Raw genomic sequence first — 22,675 nt, 5'->3', positions numbered from 1 at the left:
CCTTGCCAGGAAATCATCATAATATATAGTTCCTGACCATGTTGTTCATAGTCAACTTTGAACTTTATGAGGAAGAGGGAGGGGTATTTCTCTAAAAAAACAAAACAATACTTTGGCACCTTGTGTGTGTCAGTGTGACCAACATCGCAATGGGGAAACCCAGTAGTTGGCACACTGTCATCAGACTTTATCTAATCAAGAAGAAATCCCCAAAGCCTCATTCAGACACCATCAAACCACACACACATGGTCATCTGAAGACAAGGCAGCTGTGGGGCGGGGGGCATCAAGATAAAGTGCCTTACATTTGGGAAACACACATCTGGAGCGGCTTCAGCGCCAGTGTGTTTGAGATAGTCCGCCCAATCGAAGTCCTGTGACTCAAAACCTGACAGAAAATGAGACATCGAGAAAAAAAAAGAGATGATAAGAGAGGCAGAGCGAGTGAGAGAAACAGAGAGAGACATATTATAAGCAAATATAGCTTAATTGTACTACATCATTTGTTCTCTATTTTCATGTTTCTTTTAGCCTTCATTATTTTTTGATATATTGATATACTGTACCACACCAATAAATCGCACTGAACTGAAAATAAAATTGATACGAGAAGCAAATAGAGCAAAAATCCCATTAACACCGTCATGCCCACCTTGTGGCCTCTCCAGTCCAACACCATTCTTCAGACACCACTGCACTGGCAGGATGCCCGGTGAGTCAGCGTGACACACCACATGAGTGGGCGTGGCTTCAGCTGTGAGGTCATCAACTGTGATCTGAAAGTAGTATTCATTATAGACCTGTAGAACAGAGAGACATGTGTGAGACAGAGAGAGACTGATGTCAGGGTAGCTGACTAGTAATTATAACCTCTAGCATAATAACCCTTCATCTAGTGTGTGTGTGAAAGCGTACTTTAGTTACAGACACAGGACAGATGTGGAAGGGTTCCGAGGGTGACACCATTTCAAGCTTCATTCCTGCCCTGAAGGAGTGTGTGCTCAGGTCAGCGTGATCCTGAAACACACACATACAGATATCAGTTGTCAAAGTTCTCAAGAGCTTTGTGTAAAACATTGCTCTAACTTTCCCAAACACACACACACACCTTGAAGACCTCCAGTGGAAGTGGACTTTTCAAGGCTTCAGTTGTGGCTTCATCTAAAGCTTCGGTCCATTCTGAGCTGCTCCTCAAATCACACAGATCTAAAAATAAAGAGAAACCCATGCTCATCCATCCATCTATGCACCCATTTATTCAACCAACTGTTCATCCATCCATCCATTTACTCAACCAGATATCAATCCATCCATCATTCATACTGTACATACACATAACTGTCCATCCATCCACATATTTATTCATCCAACATCCTCCACCTACCCATCCATCCATCATCCATCCAGTTATTCATCACTCCATCCATCCATTTCACCAAATATTCTTCCATTTATCAATTCATCAGTGTTTTTAGATATTCATCCATCCACATATTTATTCATCCAACCTTCCATCCATCGATTTAACCAACTATTCATCCAATTATCCATCCATTTATCTATACATCAGTCTTTTTTCATCCATCCAAATATTTATTTAGACAGTTACTCATCCCTCTGTCCATCCTGCCCAGCGTTTTATCATTCTATCATTCTGTCTATCGCTCTGTCTGCACTACTATCCATCCATCCATTCATCAATCTGTACTTTTATCCATCCATCAATCCATCCTTCCTTCTGTACTTCCATCAATCCATCCATCATTCTGTACTTCTATCATCATCCATCATTTTGTACTTCTATCATCATCCATCATTTTGTACTTCTATCATCCATCCATCCATCCATTCATCATTCCGTACCTCTGTAATCCATCCATCTATCTATCATTCTGTACTTTTATCATCATCCATCATTCTGTACTTCTATCCATCTTTCTATCTATCCATCCTTCTATACTTCTATCCATTCATCCATCATTCTGAACTTTTATCATCATCCATCCTTCTGTACTTCTATCCATCCATCCATCCATCCATCATCCATCCTTCTATACTTCTATCCATTCATCCATTATTTTGTACTTTTATCATCCATCCATCATTCTGCACTACTACTACCTTCCATTCATCCATCCATCCATCCATCCATCCATCCATCCATCCATCCATCATTCCGTACCTCTAAATCTATCCATCTATCTATCATTCTGTACTTCTATCAACCATCTATCATTTTTTATTCTATCCATACTTTTGTACTTCTATCCATCACCCATCCATCCTTCTGTGCTTCTATCCATCATCCATCATTCTGTACTACTACCACCATCCATCCATCCGTCCATCATTCCGTACTTCTATAATCCATTCATCTATCCATCATTCTGTACTTTTTTCAGCCATCTATCATTTTGTACTCTATCCATCCTTCTGTACTCCTATCCATCCATCCATCCTTCCGTACTTCTATCCATCCATCCATCCTTTTGTACTTCTATCCATCATCCATCCATCTTTCTATACTTCTATCCATCCATCCATTATTTTGTACTTATATCATCCATTCATCATTATGTACTACTACTCCCATCCATCCATCCATACATCCATCTATCATTCTGTAATTCTATCAACCATCTATCATTTTGTACTCTATCCATCATTCTGTACTTCTATCCATCTATCCATCATTCTGTACTTCTATACATCCATCCTTCTGTACTTCTATCATCCATCCATCCTTTTCTACTTCTATCCATCCATCCATCATTCTGTGCTTCTATCCATCCATCCTTCTGTGCTTCTATCTATCTATCTATCTATCTATCTATCTATCTATCTATCTATCTATCTATCTATCTATCTATCTATCTATCTATCTATCTATCTATCTATCTATCTATCTATCCATCCATTCATCATTCTTTCTGTACTTCCATCTACCCATCCATCCATCCATCCATCCATCCATCTTTCTGAACTTCTATGGCAATGGCAGTGGCAATTTTATTTATATAGCACCATTTACTACAACCAGAGCTGACCATTGTGCTTTACAATAAAATAATTAAAAACAGCAATAACAATGAAAAACAAAAAGCCGTAAAACCAAGAGGAAGGGGGAAAAAACATAACATGCAACAAAAACATAGGACAAGAATAAAGAGTGCTTCAACCAGAATTAGAAGCCTTATCAAACAGATAGGTTTAATTTAGACTAAAATAGATTTTAAAAAATAGATACAGACTAATCCATTGTAATAAAAGTTAAAAAATCACAATCACCCCTGCACTTCCGGATCAGGTAAAATTGTGCTCAATCAATAAATCAGAGATATATAATGGAGTCATACCATTTAGTGACTTATAAAACAATATAAATAAATTTAATTTAATGACTAAGACAATAAGTAAAATTTTAAAATCTACTCCAAAATGCACAGGCAGCCAGTGTAAAGACTATAAAACCGGAGGAATATGATCCCGTTTATTAGGGTTAGGCGATGTCTACCAAATTGGCATTGGATTATGCCTACCGTGAAACATCGTGATGGTCGATGACATCGGGGGGTGGGGTTAGGGGTGTACCCAAAGCATGAATGCGTATTCAGAAAGGCACGGAAAACAAATAACAAGATCTACGGAGCCACTAAAGGGACATGGTTAGCCGTTTGCTAGCCATAGCCTGTTACATTACAGTACTTAAAATTTCACTTACCACATAAAGAGAGTAAGGAGTGATGACTGAGTACGATGGCAAATGTTTTTCAGATCTTGTGAACCACTGACTGACTGTGTATAAATAGAGTACTTGTGATCGTGAATCTTGAAAGTGAAAGTAAAACACAAGCACCCATTCGAAAGCGGTTTCAGTGCTCTCCATATTAATAGTGGCTCCCTGATGCCTGCAATTTATATACAGTATAATTACCCAAGATTTAATTTCGAGAGAAATTAATGAAATTTAGTTTTTTCCCCCCATCTCATATTTATTTCCTTTAGGGGTCCTGTAGTACACGTCGGATTGCGGGAGAGGGGGTGGGGGGAAGGAATCACGATGCCAGCTCAACATTGTGATGTCTGTCAGACATGATGTCATCGTCTATCGGCCCAACCCTACCGTTTATGAACCCCGGTCAAAAGTCTAGCTGCAGCATTCTGAAGCAATTGTAAATGGGATAAAGCTGTTTGACTAATCCCAGCATAAAGTCAGTTACAGTAGTCTAATCTTCTATCCATCTGTCCATACGTACTTCCATCCATCCGTCCATACTTCCATACTTCCATCCATCCATCCATCATTCCGTACTTCCATCCATCCACCCATCCATCATTCTGTACTTCCATCATGCGATGAAAACAAAATAGTTTTTCAACCGAAAGGTTAAAAGCTAAAAATGTTTTTTTTTTTTTTTTTTTTTTTTAAGTGATGCTAACACCTTGAGAAATGTAGTTAAACTAATTACTTTGTTATTTGTGGCATCGCTACCTCTCAACAGTGCTAAGAGCCACAGCAGACGCAGGTAATCACACTCACAAGATCACTCTTTCTTCTCAAAAATAACTGCTTAGAAACAGTCATCAATACAAATTCTAAAGTGATGCTTTAGAAAAAGCATCTTAAGATAAAAAACCTGAAAAATGTCTTAAGATAAACATGCAAGTTGGATAACTGATTTCTGACAACCCACTGAATTCATTAAATTGAATTGACTGCATTACCACAGTGGGTGTGCATTTATTTTCAAAAATGTAACTGTCATCATCAGTTATTCCTAATACATTACATAAGCATATCTGACAGAAAGGCAAGATAATGAGAGAATATGTCTGAACAAGTTTTTGAATTTATTTGCAAGGGTTAGGGAAATGTGAATTCAGATCCATGATAATTAGAGTGTGGAAGCCAAACAGGCTGCACATAGACCTTGGCAATTGTGCAATGGAACAATTTGCATACAGGAGGGGATGCCTCAAGAAAAATGCATGACTGAACTGCGCTGCTTCAGCTCAAAACTTTGAATGAATGAGAAAAAAGAAAGCAGATGGCATGGTTCATTTCATAAAATTTAATTTATATTATTTTTATTTATATTTAGTCTATATTTATTTTAATCAATTAAACTTAATTATGCAATGGATTAACACTGACAATATTTATAAAGATGAAATACAGGGTCATACTCTCACCTGTGGGTGGTTTCAGTGATAGATTATTCTCTTTGGCCCAGCCCAGGGGGCGGAGCCTGGTGTCAAGGTAGAACATCCACATGTCGTAGGCTGAATCATTTACTCCAACATAGCTGAGGCATAAACGTCCGCCGACGTTACACTGGACACGCGCTGCCCAGTACACGCTGGGTTCAAAGGCATCACGCACCTCCAAAATACAGCCTACCACAATCAGATCCACTGTGTTTTTACCTCTTAACGGCTAAGATGAGAGAAAAAGAGAGACAAAGAAATAATATTATTCATTTAAGTAAATTGTTTGACAATCTAAAATGATTTGAACAGATTTTATGCAATTATTAAAAGCTTTTATTGATGTACTTTTGCTGCTATTGAGGTGTGATAAGGGTAAGGTTAGGGACAAGTTTGGTGGTGTGAACTGGTTTAAGGGTTGCTTAAGGGGTCAAAAGCATACAGGGATTAATTTGATTACTATAACATGGTTCAGTCTGTTTCTATTACATTGTTTTGATAAATGATAAATTAAATGAAAATCGGTTTATTTTCTCCTGTTGATAAATGATTCAAGGAATATCCTGTTTATTATGTATAGTAGGATGCTAATATCAGTGTTGAGGCATTAAAAACCAAATTACAATGTCTTTTATGGCTTTAGCAAGCATTTATCAACACATAACAAACCAATCTTTACACAAATGTTGTTACAGCAGCTAAATGGCCAATGCTTATAAAGATATTAAAAGATTAGAAAACATTTATAAATATAGACAAACAACGAATAGTCAACTTTAGATTGAGTACTGCAAAAACATGAACAAATGATTAATAAATAGTTTGTAAAGATTTTTAAATTTGGTGAATTCATGTCATTTTGGACACATCGAGATGACTGCTCATAAAGATACTTTATAAACATTTACAAACAATGAAAAATAAGTATCAAATGATGTTAAAATGTGAAAATAGTAGAAATATACACAACAGATGAAGATCAAATATATGACCTTTACACGCTGTGATTGAGTTAATAAATATGTTTACATGACTAGTTTTCATTTGAAAAAAGTGCATGATTGTATGAATTGAAAGATTAATAATTTTGTAAACATTAACTAATTATCCGTTAAGCGTTAGGCTATTTAACGTTTGTTAATAATTTATTGATGAAGCTTTTCATCGTAAACCATTTGTCAAAATCATTTGAAGATTTTTTAAAAAGTGCAGGATTATATGCATTGAAAGTTTGTTCGTTAAACATGATCTATTAATCATTAGATAATGTTTAATAAGTAGATAAGTAAACATTAACAAGCATATTCTCATATTTCTAGCTATGTAAATATATATATTAACTAATGATCTGTTTAGCATTATATAATGTTTATTAATGTTTAATGAAAGTTATTATAATGTTACCAGTAAAAGCCCGACATAAGGTGTGTAATTCATGCTTCATCTGTGTTTTTTATAACTACTATTGTCTTGCTATCACAATGACAGGAAATGTTGTTTTGTTGCACAAGCCTGTCACATGATCTTTTACATTATATTCTTGTTTTTATTCATGTCAAATGAAATACGCCATTAAGGCCCATTCCATTTTTCCTCTCACCATTATTTAAGTGGTTTTTAACTGGTCGCTTACTTCCCAAAAGTAGTACTGAACAGAATTGTGGTATTTAGGCACAAATTTGCTAAAAAATGGCTAATTTACAGTATGTATGATGTTTGGCACTTGCGCTGTTGATTAGGCTTTTACAGGTTTGTTAATTGGTAATGTTAAGAACACGTACTTCTGCACACTTAACATACGAGTGTAAACATACACACAAATCTCATTCTCACCCCTTCAAGCAGGTTTGCTGGTGCTGTCCGTGAACCTGTGAGCTCTTTGATGAGAAACTCAGTCCAGTCACTGTACTTCTCTTTAATAGCTGAAACAGATCAAGAAAGAAGAGCTTGTCAAAATATGGATGAAATAATATTCCATCACTATTCAGCATAACATCTTATGTTTATGTAAAAGTGATACAACATATTTATTCTGACGTCTACTTATTAAAATAAACAGGATGCATTCTAAGGTAGGAAAAAATGTAAGCTGTATTAAACATTTTATTATGATAATTATTATTAAAAACCCTTTTTCGTCTCTGACCCACATACATCTGCTCATTTCAAACATCAGTATACATCCACAGATTTATGAATATATGCCATTTAATAGACTTCCTCTCTCTAACATCTTCCTACTTCCTGCCCCATGGTGTCAGCCACATAAAATATTCATATATGCATTACGAATGTATATAACGAGAGGTCAGTTCCTGCATTTTAGCATCTACACAGGCCTAAACAACATGCATTGTACACAGTACCTCCACAGAGAGAAGTGCTAGTTAGTTACGTGTTACAGATGAACAACAACACATTAATCATGACGCGTTGTGCACCGTTGGCACAAAACTGTAAATTAACATCAGTAGAATTCACATTGCTGAAGTTCTCCGTGTGGTTGCTGACTGTTAGCTTGACTCTGAGAGCCAAATACTGTCTCTGCCCTGTGACGTCACGACTGCTTCACTCAATAACACATGATAGCACTCATGAGGGTGTGATCTCTGCCCTGACGGAGCATTTGAGTAAACAAAGACAGAGAGACAGAGAGAGAGAGAGAGAAGTAGGGCCAACAATTGGATTTTTTTGTACGTATAAAGACTTAAAGTAAATTCACTACCAACTTTTTTAATATACCAATATGCAAGAATAAGCAAAAAACAAACAAACAAACAAACAAACAAACAAACAAAAAACAAAAAACTCAGTTAAACGTAATAACATACTATGCCAGTTGCCATACTAAAACAAAATTTGTTATTTATTTATATTGATTATATATATATATTAATTATTATTATTATTTAAGGCCAATACTTTTATTGAAAAAACATGATTTTTTTTTTATGAAAGATAATAATTTTGTTGAAGAGGATAAATTTAAGAGGTTTTATATTGAAGAGATATTTTACCTGTATGTGTGTGTGTGTGTGTGTGTGTGTGTGTGTACAACAAAACACAAATCAATATATCTGAATTGTTTCCAGTAAATAAATACTGTATAATTCCAAAAATAAATCCTAGATAACTTTTACCAGAAAAGCAGCATTGCATAAGATTTTCGGAGAATGTATTGTGATACGATTGTTATACGTTTATTACACATACAATAACTTCATCTTATTCCATTGGTAGAAGTGGTGTTTGAAACACATTTTACTTTTGTAATGCAACTTTTTTTTGGTCACACTTTATTTTAAGGTCCAATTTTTGCTATTAAAAAACCATTAACTACAACTTTTGCCTCAATAAACTCCTAATTTACAGCTTATTAATAGTTAGTAAGGTAGTTGTTATGTTTAGGTATTGGATTATGTAGAATATGATCATGCAGAATGTGTTTTATAAGTACTAATAAACAGCCAATGTGTTAATAATAGGCATGCTACTAATAGTGAGAATTGGTCCCTATGCTAAAGTATTACCCCCTTTTCAAAGTAAAGGGTTTTGTGAAGTCTTTTCAGAGTTTAAGCAAGTTAGCATTAGTCATTACATTATAATTAAAGAGATTAAGATTTCTGGTTAAATTGGAGCAAACAAACAGTGAGTAAACTGGATCTTTTGCAATGTATTTGAAAATGCCTTCTGCTCTGTCCTTGTGTTACTGTGTCTGTCTTTCTGCTTGATGTTTTACAGACAGGAATAGAGCAACTATTTTTACAGATACACTAAATTTGTCACCACGCTTTTTTTAATAACAGAAGCTCAGTCATCAGAGGCTCTAGCCATTTCCATTTAAACAGGACACGTATTTCTGTCTCTTATTTATTTTCCTCTTTTAACTAGCACACTACTTGCCTACTAACTGTCTACTAACCTCAGCCACCATAACAACTGTGATTGCTTTGTAAAATACATATCTTGCGATACATATATTATAGTTTAAAAAAATTTTTTTCTAAAACTATTTAGTATAATGTTTGAGTTCAAACTAAGATTTCTGACTTTTGATTACAGTTGTTGTTGTTTTTTTTCAGGAGAAACATCTGACATTCGTTCATTTAGTATTATTGCTTTGTAGAAGCAAAAAATAAAAAACATTTTAACAAGATCTCATTTGTTATTTTTATTTCTTATGGGATTGTGACTATGGCTACAAGAGATTTCGTAATTATTTATTTTGTAGATATAAATTTTGTAAAGTTTACTTCAAATCCATTGTGGCGCTTTTTCTTTTGTTTCTTTTGGCTGCACAGACTTGTTCGGATCAAATAAATGAATGCATAATTTACAGCAACTCAAAGAGACACATGAGAAGCTTTGCGTTTCCTCTTTTCTGCACTAGGGAGTCTCTATGCAAATATTCATTTTGCAAAAGCAGATTTGCATATCTTCCAACAACTCTTCTGTAAACAGCGGGCCAGATTTAAAGAGTTTCCCTGCTTGTGTAATCAAAGCAATTATTCAAGAGAGGAAGGGGAACAAAACGCTGTGTGTTAAAGAGAGAGCAGCGTTGGGATACTGACTGGTACAGTATAACAACCTGTCCTGTGTGTCTGACGTGGATAACACCATTTCCTGTTTGCCTGCCAACCACTAATACATCCAAGATACTATTTTTAACAGCAAAAAGGTCATTGCTTAATCAGGTTAACTCAAGGATATTTGACTAGTTTGTGTTTTTAGGATAATTCAAAGGACAATAACAACTATTATTAAGTATATTTAATTTTTTCATAACATTGAAAGTCAGTCTGAATTTTCTTATTTTCTTTTTTAATTTAGTAGACGATAGATAGATATACAAAAAAATACACAAATACATAAATAAATAAATAGATACATTGTGCTGAGCTCAGTGTGGGAGTCAATAATTCCTACACAAATAACCAAAAACACACAAATTAACAAATGAATAGACAGACAGACAGACAGACAGATAGATATATAGACGGATAGATAGATAGATAGATAGATAGATAGATAGATAGATAGATAGATAGATGGATAGATGGATAGACAGATGGATAGACAGACAGACAGACAGACAGATAGATAGATAGATAGATGGATAGACAGATGGATAGACAGATAGATAGATAGATAGATAGATAGATAGATAGATAGATAGATAGATAGATAGATAGATAGATAGATAGATAGATAGATAGATAGATAGACAGATGGATAGACAGATGGATAGATAGATAGATAGATAGATAGATAGATAGATAGATAGATAGATAGATAGATAGATGGATATACAGATGGATAAACAGACAGACAGATAGATATATAGACGGATAGATAGATAGATAGATAGATAGATAGATAGACAGATGGATAGACAGATGGATAGACAGATAGATAGATAGATAGATAGATAGATAGATAGATAGATAGATAGATAGATAGATAGATAGATAGATAGATAGATAGATAGATAGATAGATAGATAGATAGATAGATAGATAGATTTGGGGGAAGTCGTGGCTTAATGGTTAGAGTCGGACTTGTAACCCAAAGGTTGCGGGTTTGAGTTTCGGACCGGCAGGGATGTCTGTGGAGGGAGTGAATGTACAGCGCTCTCTCTACCCTCAATACCACGGTTGAGGTGCCCTTGAGCAAGGCACCGAACCCCTAACTGCTCCCCGGGCGCTGCAGCATAAATGGCTGCCCACTGCTCCGGGTGTGTGTTCACGGTGTGTGTGTTCACTACTCTACATTTGCACTCTTCAAACTTTAAATCAACAGCATGAATTCTGAGTATGGGTCACCATACTTGGCTGTATGTCACGTCACTTTCACTTTCACTTTCACATACATAGATAGATAGACAATTGGACGGACGAATAATAAAACATTAAATAAAAAGTTAAAAAAAAGACAAAATAATTTTTTTTAAATATTTTACTGCATATAGTAAAAATGTATCTATTATTTTTTTAATTGTTGTTATTGTAAAACTAATATTTATAAACTATATAAATATAAATGTATATATACATAGTTAATAATAATTATTTTGCACTTTTTATTAAATGTTTTATTAAATAAAAAATAGAATTGTACACACACACACACACACACACACACACACACACACACACATATATATGTATATAAACACTACATTGATTATTAATATTTAGTTTAATCTAGTTCAAACTATAATATTACATATTCTATCACTATATAAAACCATCACAAATATAGCTATAAATATAGTTGTGAACCAGTACAGTATTGGCCCAAAATGTTGTGGTATAAAAGACCAACACTAATGTAATTCAGCTCAAATAGCTAGAATAAGGAAAAGTTGAAGGTTTGATTGTGTGTGAATGAGTGCTTGTGGCAGAATGCCGCTGTGTCTCAGCGTGTAATCTCTGCAGCAAAGTGTGTACGCTAATCGCTTAAGTAGCGCTAGAACGGGAGTGTGCGGCCGTTGCCATGCCAACAACCCCCCAGCGTCTAAGCACTCTACTCAGGCCGTGTGTTCGACACTCTTCAGTGGAACGGGATCATTTCATCACATTAGCTCATGACAATCAAATTCAACACATACTTATGCGATTAACCTTGGGCCTTTTTTATTCAGTGCGAGCTTAATTAATTAATTAATAATTCATATCAAGTAGCTTCCAAAACTACAATTAACTATTAAACTTAAATAAATAATAAATAACTAAAAAAATAAATATCAAAACATTTGCAAATCTACACTTAAGTTGAGATTAAAAGCCCGTTCACACCAAGGACAAAAACTTTTATAGTTTTAAATGTCAAACTAAATCCACAACTGCAATAACAGCACACAAAATGATTTTGTTGGAATCACTTTCAGAACGATTTTCTGGTGAATGATAAAAATAGTGACAGCCAATCAGAATCCTCATTTAAAGCGGCAGATGACAGATCTTCATTGTGCGCTTATAATAAACATAATGTCATTATCTGTTAGTGTGGACACTATAGTTATCATTATAGTTATATTTTATAGTTATTGTTGTTGGTGTAAACAGAGTTGAAGGAATAGTTCACCCAAAAATTAAAATCCTGTCATTATTTACTTACCCTCATGTCGTTCCAAACCTGTATGAGTTTCTTTCTTATGTTGAACATAGAAGAAGATATTTTGAAGAATTCTGGTAATTGAACAGATGAAGGTCCCCATTGACTTCAATAGTATTTCTTTCCCTATGGAAGTCAATGGGGACCAACAACTGTTTGGTTCTTTAAAATATATTTGATATATCTTCTTTTGTGTTCGGCATATGAAAGAAACTCTTTCAGGTTTGGAACAACATGAGGGCGATTTTTGGGTGAACTATTCCTTTAATTTCTATTAATGCATGCTGCCTCAGAAAAAAAAAAATCGACTTGTTCCTCATTTCTTGAAAAACAAGCAAAATCAACCCTATTTACTTTTTAAATACATGTTTCTGTGCACATATTCTTATTTTTTAAAGTTTGTAATATTTTACAAAGATACAATGTAGTAATAATTTCTCCCAAAACCTTTTTTCCTTGTTGGCTGATGTCAGCCATCCCTCTTGGTTTCCAAGTATTCCTCTTTCTTTGCTTTTGGCCATCTTTGGCCATTGCACAGTTGAAAATATTTATACTGCCTTGCATGATGCCCATACTGGCACATGCCCAAATGCCCATATGGTTAATCTGGCATACTACTGTAAGCTTATGTCAGTGTTAAGTTTTCAAACTACTCCTTAGCTTATGCCAAATACAGTTATAAAGCAGTTGTATTTTTAAAAGAATACCAAAACCAATGATTTTTTATGACGCTCAGTTGTGTTAACCGGTTCTTCCACCAATGGAAATAGAGCACTGTACTAAAATTTCCAAGCCTTTATTATTTTCTTTCAGCTGCTGAACACAAAAGAAGATATTTTGAAGAATGTGGGTAACCAAACAATTGACGGTAGCCATTGTTTACCAGCATTTTCCAAAATATCTTCTTTTGTTTTCAGCAGAAAGAAACTCTTAAAGGTTTAGAAAAACTAGAGAATCACTGCCCATTTAAAATGTAATTAAAAATACTAGTATTATTTTCATTTATAGAATTTTGTTGCTAAATTTACACACAAGTTTTTGTCATTAGTACAGATAATTTTTTTAAGATAGATAAAAGTTATTTTTATTTAGTAGTTCCCTTAACTAGTGATGTCTAAATAATTCAGCTCTTTGTGGTTCCAAAAATGAACCTGTTCACAAATCAGGCTAAATGACTTACTGTATGTCAACACTTGCATCACGAACCAAGAAGTGAGAAGCAAGTGAAAATAGTTTAATTTGCACAAATGATCTTTTTGCAAAACCTTGTTTGCCTGGTTCTTGGTATCATGTGGCGTCTCCTTGAGAATCAATGACCGCTTGCAGCCTTTTGTAACTGTTGTGTATGAGTTCCTCAATTGTCTTGAGTGCCAACGCTGAATCTCAAAATCATAAAGTCACTGTGGGGAAGAAATCAAATGTGCAGAGCATGCTGGGAAACCAACGAACTTACTGGACCTGGAGGCTTTTTGTCAAGAACAGTGGGCAGCTTCGAGGACCCACACACAACTATCACAAAAGACTATAAACAGAAAAGGAGAACCAATGCTATGTGAGCGTTTAAACAAAAGAGTCAACAAAAACTCAGCTATTCATTTTTTTTATTATTGTGGAATATAATTTATGAATTTTAGAGATGATTCTTCTTATTTAAAAAATTTTAAATGTTGCATTTTAAACCTTTAAGCAGAGTTCAGGGATTAGTGTTGTTATTGTTAATTACAACTAAAAGTATGAAACATTTTTTCATTAGTTAATAAATGTATATAAATAAATATTACATGAAAAACATAAATGAAAATTAGAAATGTTGCCTTGGCATCCAAGTTAATAATTTTTAAGCTGAAGAACCATAATTACTAAATCTAAGACAGAATAAAAGATTAATATATATATATATATATATATATATATATATATATATATATATATATATATATATATATATATATATATATATATATATATATATAATAGAATTGCTAAAAATTAAAATAAAAACTGAAAAGTTAATTTAAAATATAAATTAACATTATAATAGTATATAAATAATACTAAAATATTACTGTTAGGAATGCACAATCAGCCAATATTAAAAGGTTGTTTTTTATTGATTGATTTTTTTTATATATATTGTTAAATTGTATATTTAATTGTGCTTCTCCTATTTAAAACATATAGACTACCATTTTGGTTGCATTCATCTAACACTCACATATAATTAATCTCGGAATTTAATAACAAATAATAAATGTCATCTTTATTCATATTTCATAGTGTACATTAAAATGTTGTGATGCCTAAATTGTATTCTAATTCTATTTTAGATATTTTTATTTTAGTATTTTTTTGTCTAATCTGCCATTTTTTATTAGAGGGAATAATATATAAATAATGATCTGTTTTTATCTGTATGCATAATGTTCTACATTTAACATTTTTTACACTGGTTTTGCCCCGGAAACGGAAAGAATGTGTAAAATGTGTTTCACAGAGCATGATATACGTGCGAACATGTGCGTGCACCAAGTGAAGCATGCCAGGGTATGTAGCTTTACATATGACCTCCGGAGTTGCCTTAACTTTGTAGTCTCAGCTACACAAATGCATGCAAATACACAAGCTCTCACGCTGACACCACCATGACGTTCCCACCTCTCACACACTCTCACTCACATAATCGAATACAGGGCTGAGCAAACAAGCATAAAGAACAAGGAAGGAAGATAAACAGAAAATACTGGAGGAATGAAAAGAACATTATGAGAAAGAAGAGGAATTCTGGAGGATGTCTGAGAAAGATGAGGCGAGAGATAAAGAAAAAGACCCAGAAAAAAACAGATAATGCATGCGTCTGAGACGTGGGCGTAGATTTGGGTACATGTGGGACAACATGTATCTACCTACCAAAGTTGAAGGACTAGTTCACAAAACAAAAACAAAAAATAAATGGAAAATTCTGTCACCATTTACTCACTCTCATGGTATTACAAACCCATACAACGTACTTCCTTCCGTGAAACACAAAAGGGGAAATTAAAGAAAGAAGAAAAAACTGCTATATCTCTCTCACACACACACAAAAAAAATCGACACTAGATCTCAAAAACAAAAAAAAACAAAAAAATAAAAAAAAAAAAAAAGTAGTCAGTATGAACAGTCTTCTTATGTCATAATATAACTTTGTGTACGAACAGAGTGACATTGAGTGGATGAGTAACTATCCCCTCTTTTGAGAGGTGAGACAGATCAAGAAGAATCGATTTATGAATTACTGTAGATCAACCGAATCAATAAGAATAGTAAGAAGTAAGGACTTTGCTCATTAAAGAAAGAAAAAAAGAACGGATAGTTATTGAATTACGACTTGAATTTCATCTCTTCATCAAAGAGAGCCGTTATAGAATATTCTTCACAATTTCTCATTTTTAAGGTTTGCAGAAGTTTATATATATATATAAAAAAATAGTGTAGTTTTTATTCAGTGTGAAAGGAGAACCTTGATCAAATTTTTACAACGCAAGCGAAACAGAATTTGACAGCTAGTGATTATTATGCATTTTGTTGCCTGGAAAAGAGCGGCTGTGAAATTTTTGTAACACAGTGAACAACAAGAGTGGGTAGATGATGACAGAATTTACAGATAAATGTAAATGATTTAAGGGAAGTGACACCGTTGGACTGTCCAGATTGAGGCATGATAAAATGCTATATCTGCCCCATAATTTTAGACAGCTTTTCACTTGCAATAATTAAGCAAACTAATTTTAAAGACTAAAAAAAAAAAACTTTTTAAATAGTTTTAGTGATTTAAATGGCTACAAATGTCAATTCTTAAAGTTATTTCTAAAATAATATTTATAAAATATAAAATATTTCTAAGATATAAAATAAACAAGGGGTGTTCATATTATTTTAATAAAATCATCTTAAAGGAATAGTTCAGCCAACAATGAAAATTTGCTTAAAAATAACTAACCCACAGGGCCTCTGGATCAATTTAGCATTCACCAGTGGATCCTCTGCAGTGAATGGGTGCCGTCAGAATGAGGGTCTAATCAGCTAATAAAAACATCAACAAATTCATAAACAATCCACACGACTGTTAAAAATGAAAAGCTGTGTCTGCAAGAAACAAATCCATAATTAAGGTATTTTAAGTAGCGCCAATTTATGTTTTTATCAGCTATTTTAACTTTCATTCTGACGGCACCCATTCACTGCAGAGGATCAAGTAAGTGTGCAAGTGATGTAATGCTACATTTCTCCATATCTCTTTCAATGAAGAAACAAACTCATCTACATTTTGGATGGCCGGAGGGTGAGGACATTTTCATCACATTTTTTTTTTATTTTTGAGTGAACTGTTTCTTTAAATGTACAAATACCAACATACAGTACTTGTGCAGATTATTTTGTCTTTCAAAACAAGCGTTTAGCTATTACAGGCAATATCATACGGTGAAAACATGGTGCTTTTGCTTATTTGATTTGAAAACATTGAAACCAAACCTATGCCCTTGGTCTGAGAGAAAAGAGGACAGACAGAGAGAGAGAGAGAGAAGTAGGCTCTGCTTACCTGCTCTGAGGTAAACGTTATCTGAGAAATAAACAGACAGGAACAAAGATGACCAACAAATACACACTGACTAAACATGCACACTCACACACACACTCATAAAGGTATGCATGCAAACAAAACACTACTTGTGGCACAAATTAAACACGGTAAAACAAACAATATTCCTGGCTGCGCCTACACAATTTTCTTTTAATTAAGCTTCTGTACACACTATAAAACCTAATTAATGGCATTTACTTGCATTTGCACGAGTCATTTAATTTAGTCATATATCTTCTGGCACTCAATTAACTTTGCTAATGTAAATAGGTCATGATGACAATAGTTTTCCATAAACCATTTGATTAAATGCTAAATAACTCTATTTCTACCATCAGTTATTTTCCTGTCAAAACAAATGATGCAAATTAGTATTACACGTTGCAGTTCTTCATTGGCTGAATGATTCGAATGTGTTGTGATGTTAAACCCTCAATCATTTTAAGTCCAGGTATGTTAGCTTTGAGGCTAATATGCAAGTGTAAACACAACAAAATAAACTTTTACAGCATTTTAAATGTTCATCACAAAACCTTTTTTTTTTTTTTAAATGATCTCTAGAATTAAAATGCCCTTTAAATTCAACCCATGACAGGTTGCAAATTATGGTTTACTTTTGGTGCTAATTTTAATACAATACCTGTTTATTTTTATTTAGCTCTTTCTTTATGAAGGAAGTGTCTTTTTTGTGGTTTACTCGGCTGTGATGTAAACTAAAGGCTATTGGCTGTCATATAAAAAAGGGAGGGAGTGCTGTTGTATGTCCTGCCCAACTTCCTGTTTCAGCGCATCAACACAGGAAAGTAAACTGCACAAGTCATTCCATTTTAATGGGTTCTTTAGAAACGCCTGCATTTTTTGCACTATAGTGCCATTTTGGAGAATATTTCAACCACTAACAGAGCTTTTTATTTTTATTTTATTTTTTAAACAGAATCTTGCTTCAGAGCTTCTTGCGATTGTTGATTGTGTAAGACTGTATCTTATTTTAGAACTGCAAACTATTTTATCTGTTTCTTCCGAAAACACACATACACACAAAAAAAAATAACAGACAGATTGCTTGACAGTAACAGCAACTTTAGATTTAAATAAATAAATGACCATAAATAAAGCAAACTTTAATGGATATTTATTAACTCAGTAATTTTATATAAATGTTTAAATTAAGTTTATTACTATTTTACAAAATGTTCCAGATTAAATACATTATATATTTACAAAAATGCATTTACAGTGGAAGCCTAGGGGCAACTGTATATTGACAGTGCATTACTTTACATACATTGTTTTTTAAACTTGCATTCCACAAATGCTTTCTATGAAGTTGAATTTTATGTTATGCATACTGTATTCCATAGAGTATATAATCTGAATATTCCTTTAATATGCATAATGGAAGGATGTATTAAACACATTAATTTTAAATTCAACTGACAAAATCCAATACTGCAATCAATGTCATAATTTCCTCATTAAGATATGCATCCAATGTACCGTCAGCTAGACATTATCACAAAATAAATGATCTTGCGATAATGACAGAATGCAACACATGACAATCTGAGATCATGTATATGAAATGTATAAGGTTAAGAGAGAAACTAAATTGGTAACCACACCAAAAATTGAATGAATCTTAAAATAACTTCTTTATGTCTCAGAAAAGAAAGTTTGGAACAGCATGAGGGTGAATAAATGATGAAAGAATTTAAATTTTGGGGTGAACTATCCCTTTAAAACATTCCATTGTGATTGAGCACTATTGTGAAATATTGAGAAACATTATTTAAATTCAGCGTTGTTCCCAAGTCAACTAGAATCAGACATGTTAAAACACTGCATGCTTTTTAATATAATGTAATATTCGGACACAATTGGGATCAGCATTGTCTGTTATTGCTGTTTGACCTTTCAGGCATGTGTTTGAAAACAGAGCATTTGTTCAACAGATTACTTTTCTGGTTCAAAACCTTTTCTGCCAAAATAATCTTTTCTGATATGGGTAAAACAGGTATGGTCAGATTCTTCTAGCACAGGTTTAACAAATAAGCTCTTCAAAAAAACTGAATGATGCCCATTCTCTTTAGTGTGGAGTGGTTTAAAAGATATCAAGATATCGAGTGAATCCACCAACTGATGATTTTAAATGTCTTGGAGGATACCAGGTTAAATGTTTCTGACAGGAAAAGACACAATCAGGCTCTGTGTTTACCTGTTATAACCTGTTTGTTGACACATTTAAAGTCTTTAAGCCAGTCATATGTCATAGCATGTAGAATTAAATAATATGATAAAGTGCAATACATCTGACAGCAATGCAAATATTTGAAAGTAACCCAAATGTGGAAGTCATACACTGCATATTCAAGGGTTTAAATCTCAAGTCTGTTGTAGGATGCACAGTGAAGTTCTGCAATACCACAGTACCACAATGAAGCCTCCAACCTTGAAATGATCATGACTCCGGCCTGTAGCCTAAGATTAATACTGTATGTGTGAAACTTATATATAACTTATGTAGAAATAGCACTCAAAAAAAAAAAAAAAAAAAATTTTACATCTAAGCACAACTAGATAGAAAAATAATATTCACTCCATTTTTCCAATGAAAATGTTTAATTGCCAAGACTTCTGAAGGCCTTAAAGGGATAGTTCACCCAAAAATGATTTGCTCACCCTCAAGTCATCCTAGGTGTATGTCTTTCTTCTTTCAGACGAATACAATCAGAGTTATATAAAAAAATGTCCTGTCCATTATTAAAGTGAATGGGTGTTGAGATTTTGAAGACCAAATAACTGCATCCATCCATCATAAAAAGTTCTCCACACAGCTGTAGGCAAAGCGTAAGCTCCGGTGATCTAGTCTATATGCTAGTCTTGTGAGAACCAAGATGTGTTAACAGCATAGGAAAACCAGTCTCCCCTTGGCTTATATCACAATCCTCCAACATTTTTCTTTACAAATCTTCATTTTGCACTTCTACTTCGTGACCAGTGTTTTGGTTTGCTCTTTCCTCAGCACTTCCGTGTTTTTCACATCTCACTGGAGCTTACGCTACGTCTACGACTTTCGTGAGCACGCATATGACAGTTAGCGGAAGCTAGAGCGTATGGTTTATACAGTTTTAAATGTTTTTTTTTTCTTACATAAATGCATCGTTTCACTTCAGAAGGCCTTTATTAACCGCACGGAGCCATGTGGAGCACTTTTTATAATGGATGGATGCACTTTTTTGGGCTTCAAAATCTCGACCCCCATTCACTGCCATTACAAAGCTTGGAAGAGCCAGGACTTTTTTAATATAATGCTGATTGTATTCATCTGAAAGAAGACAGTCATATACATCTAGGATGGCTTGAGGGTGAGTAAATCATAAGGTAATTTTCATTTTTGGATGAACTAACCCTTTAAAATCACAGAAAGGAATTCATTTCTGTCCCAATCGATATCTATTTCAATAAACCTGCACCTGTCCTGTACTTCTAATCTTGATCAAATAAGATTTTTTTTTTATTTCTATATAACCTCCACAGACTTTCCAAGAGTTTAATTTCTAATTCTAATTCTGTTTTATTCTACACTAATGAATTTGCTCTTTAGGATAGTGAAACATCTTAAACAAATGTGTAACTTGTCAATGTGTTCTTAACTAAACTTTCAACTAAACTCTTTTTCTTAATTTTCCATTTCAGCATAATTTGTTTTTTATACCCCTAACCCTAACTTGATTTGGGACTGTCTAAAACAAAGAAACAATTTTACATTGACCAAAATGACATCATGTGCAGTGGTCAGCTACACTTCCGAATTACAAGCTCATATTAGAACATATTTTACTATACAAAAATAGCAAGTGATAACAATATAAACCCACACAAATAGCAAATGCTGAATTATTATAAAGAATTGTGACTGTTCACCATTGCTGTTTTTGGGCAAACACTGAAAATCCAGCTTAAAGTTCATGAAGAAATGATATGGTGTATTGAATAACACTGATAAACTGCTTCCTGTTCCAAAGAATCAGTCCCTCCTTTGGAAGAAAATAATCCACTTAAACCAAAAGCCTGTCCCAGGATTTCCAGCTTTTATGGACATTACAGTACTCACTCATTCATTTTGGAGGACAATGTGTATAATTCAATACAACTTTGCATTGTTTGTTTGATTAGCATAAGTATTTAAACTCTTGGTGCTTTTATTTGAACAAACAAGGTGGACTGCTCTACATAGCGAGAAGAACTCAGAGTGTGTGTGTGTGTGTGCTTGGACGTCATTTGTTTAGACAGGAGTGACTGTTTTAACATGAGCTTTATTTGTGTTTGAATAGACATTTATCCCTGAAGGTGTGTTGGTTTAAGTTTGGGTTTACTTGCGCCTTACCTTCAGGTGGTTGAAGCGTTTTGTTGTTCTGAGCGCACCAGCCGACAGGATGAAGTTCGGCTGTCATGACATCACACCAGAAGTCAGTCTTGCGGTCGTCGCCATAGCCACAGTAGCGTAACAATAGCAACTGACCACATGTGGTTATAATGGTGGCCACCCAATATGTGTCCAGACTGCCCTTATTAGCTACTTCAAGCTTCATTCCAGGCTGAAAACTGCTCTGAAGACTGAGCTCCACCTGTAAGGTTCAGTCAGACATTAGTATGATGTATTAAGACTTTGTTGCGTTCTTCCATGAAACATACATGGGCTTACTGATGGCCTCAAAATACTAATAACCATATAATATACTGCTGATATTACATCCTTGATTAATCAAAGTGATCAGTTTTGGGCTAATGTTAAATGGCACACCTCCTGTTTTGTCACAGTGTGTGATTCTCAGGACCAATCAAGTAGCAACCCAACACAGTACCAAACCTAACCTGTATTTCATGTTTCCAGATTGTATTTTTAAACTTGCTCTCGATTTTGAAGTGAAACGTTACACAATGTGCCCATGTTGGAATCAGTCAATTTTTTTCTAGTTTTTACAAAGTAACTTTGTGCCAAAACACCATTTCCAAAATCAACTACAATACAGTATGCATTCAAAAGCATTTGGGGTCTGTAAGATTTTCTAATATTTTTGAAGGAAGTCTCTTATGCTCACCAAGCCTGCATTTATTGAATCCAAAAATACAGTAAAAATGGTAATATTGTGAAATATTATTGCAATTACAAATATTACAAATTAAAATAACTATTTACTGTTTTAATATACTTTGAAGCTGAATTTTTCAGCAGCCATTACTCCAGTCTTTAGGGTCACATGACTGAAAATCTGTCTATTATGCTAATTTATTATCAATACTTGTGCTGCTTAATGTTTGTTTGTTTGTTGGTTGGTTGTAACCTGTGATCCTTTTATTAGAATTCTTTGATGAATAAAAAGTTAAAAAGAACAGCCTTTATTCAAAGTAGACATAATTTGTAAAAAATATGAGTCTTTACTTGACATTTTTAAATCAATTTAACATATCCTTGCTGAAAAAAAAAACAAAAAAGAAAGAAAGAAAAAACATACTGACCCCAAACTTTTGAACACTAGCATATAGGCCTATTATTACGAAATATTTCTATTTTTAAATAAATTAATAATACTATGTGGAAAAAGTATCACAGGTTTCAAAAAAATTAAAACATAAAATAAAATAAATAAATAAATAAATATAAAATTAAGCAGAGAAACACTGTTCATAAATCAGCATATTAGAATGATTTCTGAAGGATCATGTGAC

At 33.8% G+C, this 22,675-nt stretch overlaps 1 protein-coding gene across 3 annotated transcripts in view; it reads right to left on the bottom strand.

Moving 5' to 3' along the window:
* Positions 1-22,675, bottom strand: part of sfmbt2 (Scm like with four mbt domains 2) — a 40,531-nt gene that overhangs the window by 10,142 nt on the left and 7,714 nt on the right. For 2 of the 3 annotated variants that reach the window (XM_042722278.1, XM_042722277.1), the window contains exons 3-10: positions 21,333-21,573; positions 16,904-16,924; positions 7,042-7,130; positions 5,194-5,437; positions 1,109-1,206; positions 916-1,017; positions 653-800; positions 306-388 (exon numbers count right to left, since the gene is read on the bottom strand). In XM_042722278.1, coding sequence (XP_042578212.1) covers positions 306-388; positions 653-800; positions 916-1,017; positions 1,109-1,206; positions 5,194-5,437; positions 7,042-7,130; positions 16,904-16,924; positions 21,333-21,573 — 1,026 coding nt within the window. The remainder of the gene's footprint in view (positions 1-305; positions 389-652; positions 801-915; positions 1,018-1,108; positions 1,207-5,193; positions 5,438-7,041; positions 7,131-16,903; positions 16,925-21,332; positions 21,574-22,675) is intronic. The other variant, XM_042722280.1, reaches the window with a different exon arrangement.

The sequence above is a fragment of the Cyprinus carpio genome, chromosome B4 (assembly GCF_018340385.1).
Source record: "Cyprinus carpio isolate SPL01 chromosome B4, ASM1834038v1, whole genome shotgun sequence".
NCBI classification, from domain to species: Eukaryota; Metazoa; Chordata; class Actinopteri; order Cypriniformes; family Cyprinidae; genus Cyprinus; species Cyprinus carpio.
Note: the sequence above shows the minus strand (reverse complement) of the source record. Positions and strands in the feature narration are given on the sequence as shown.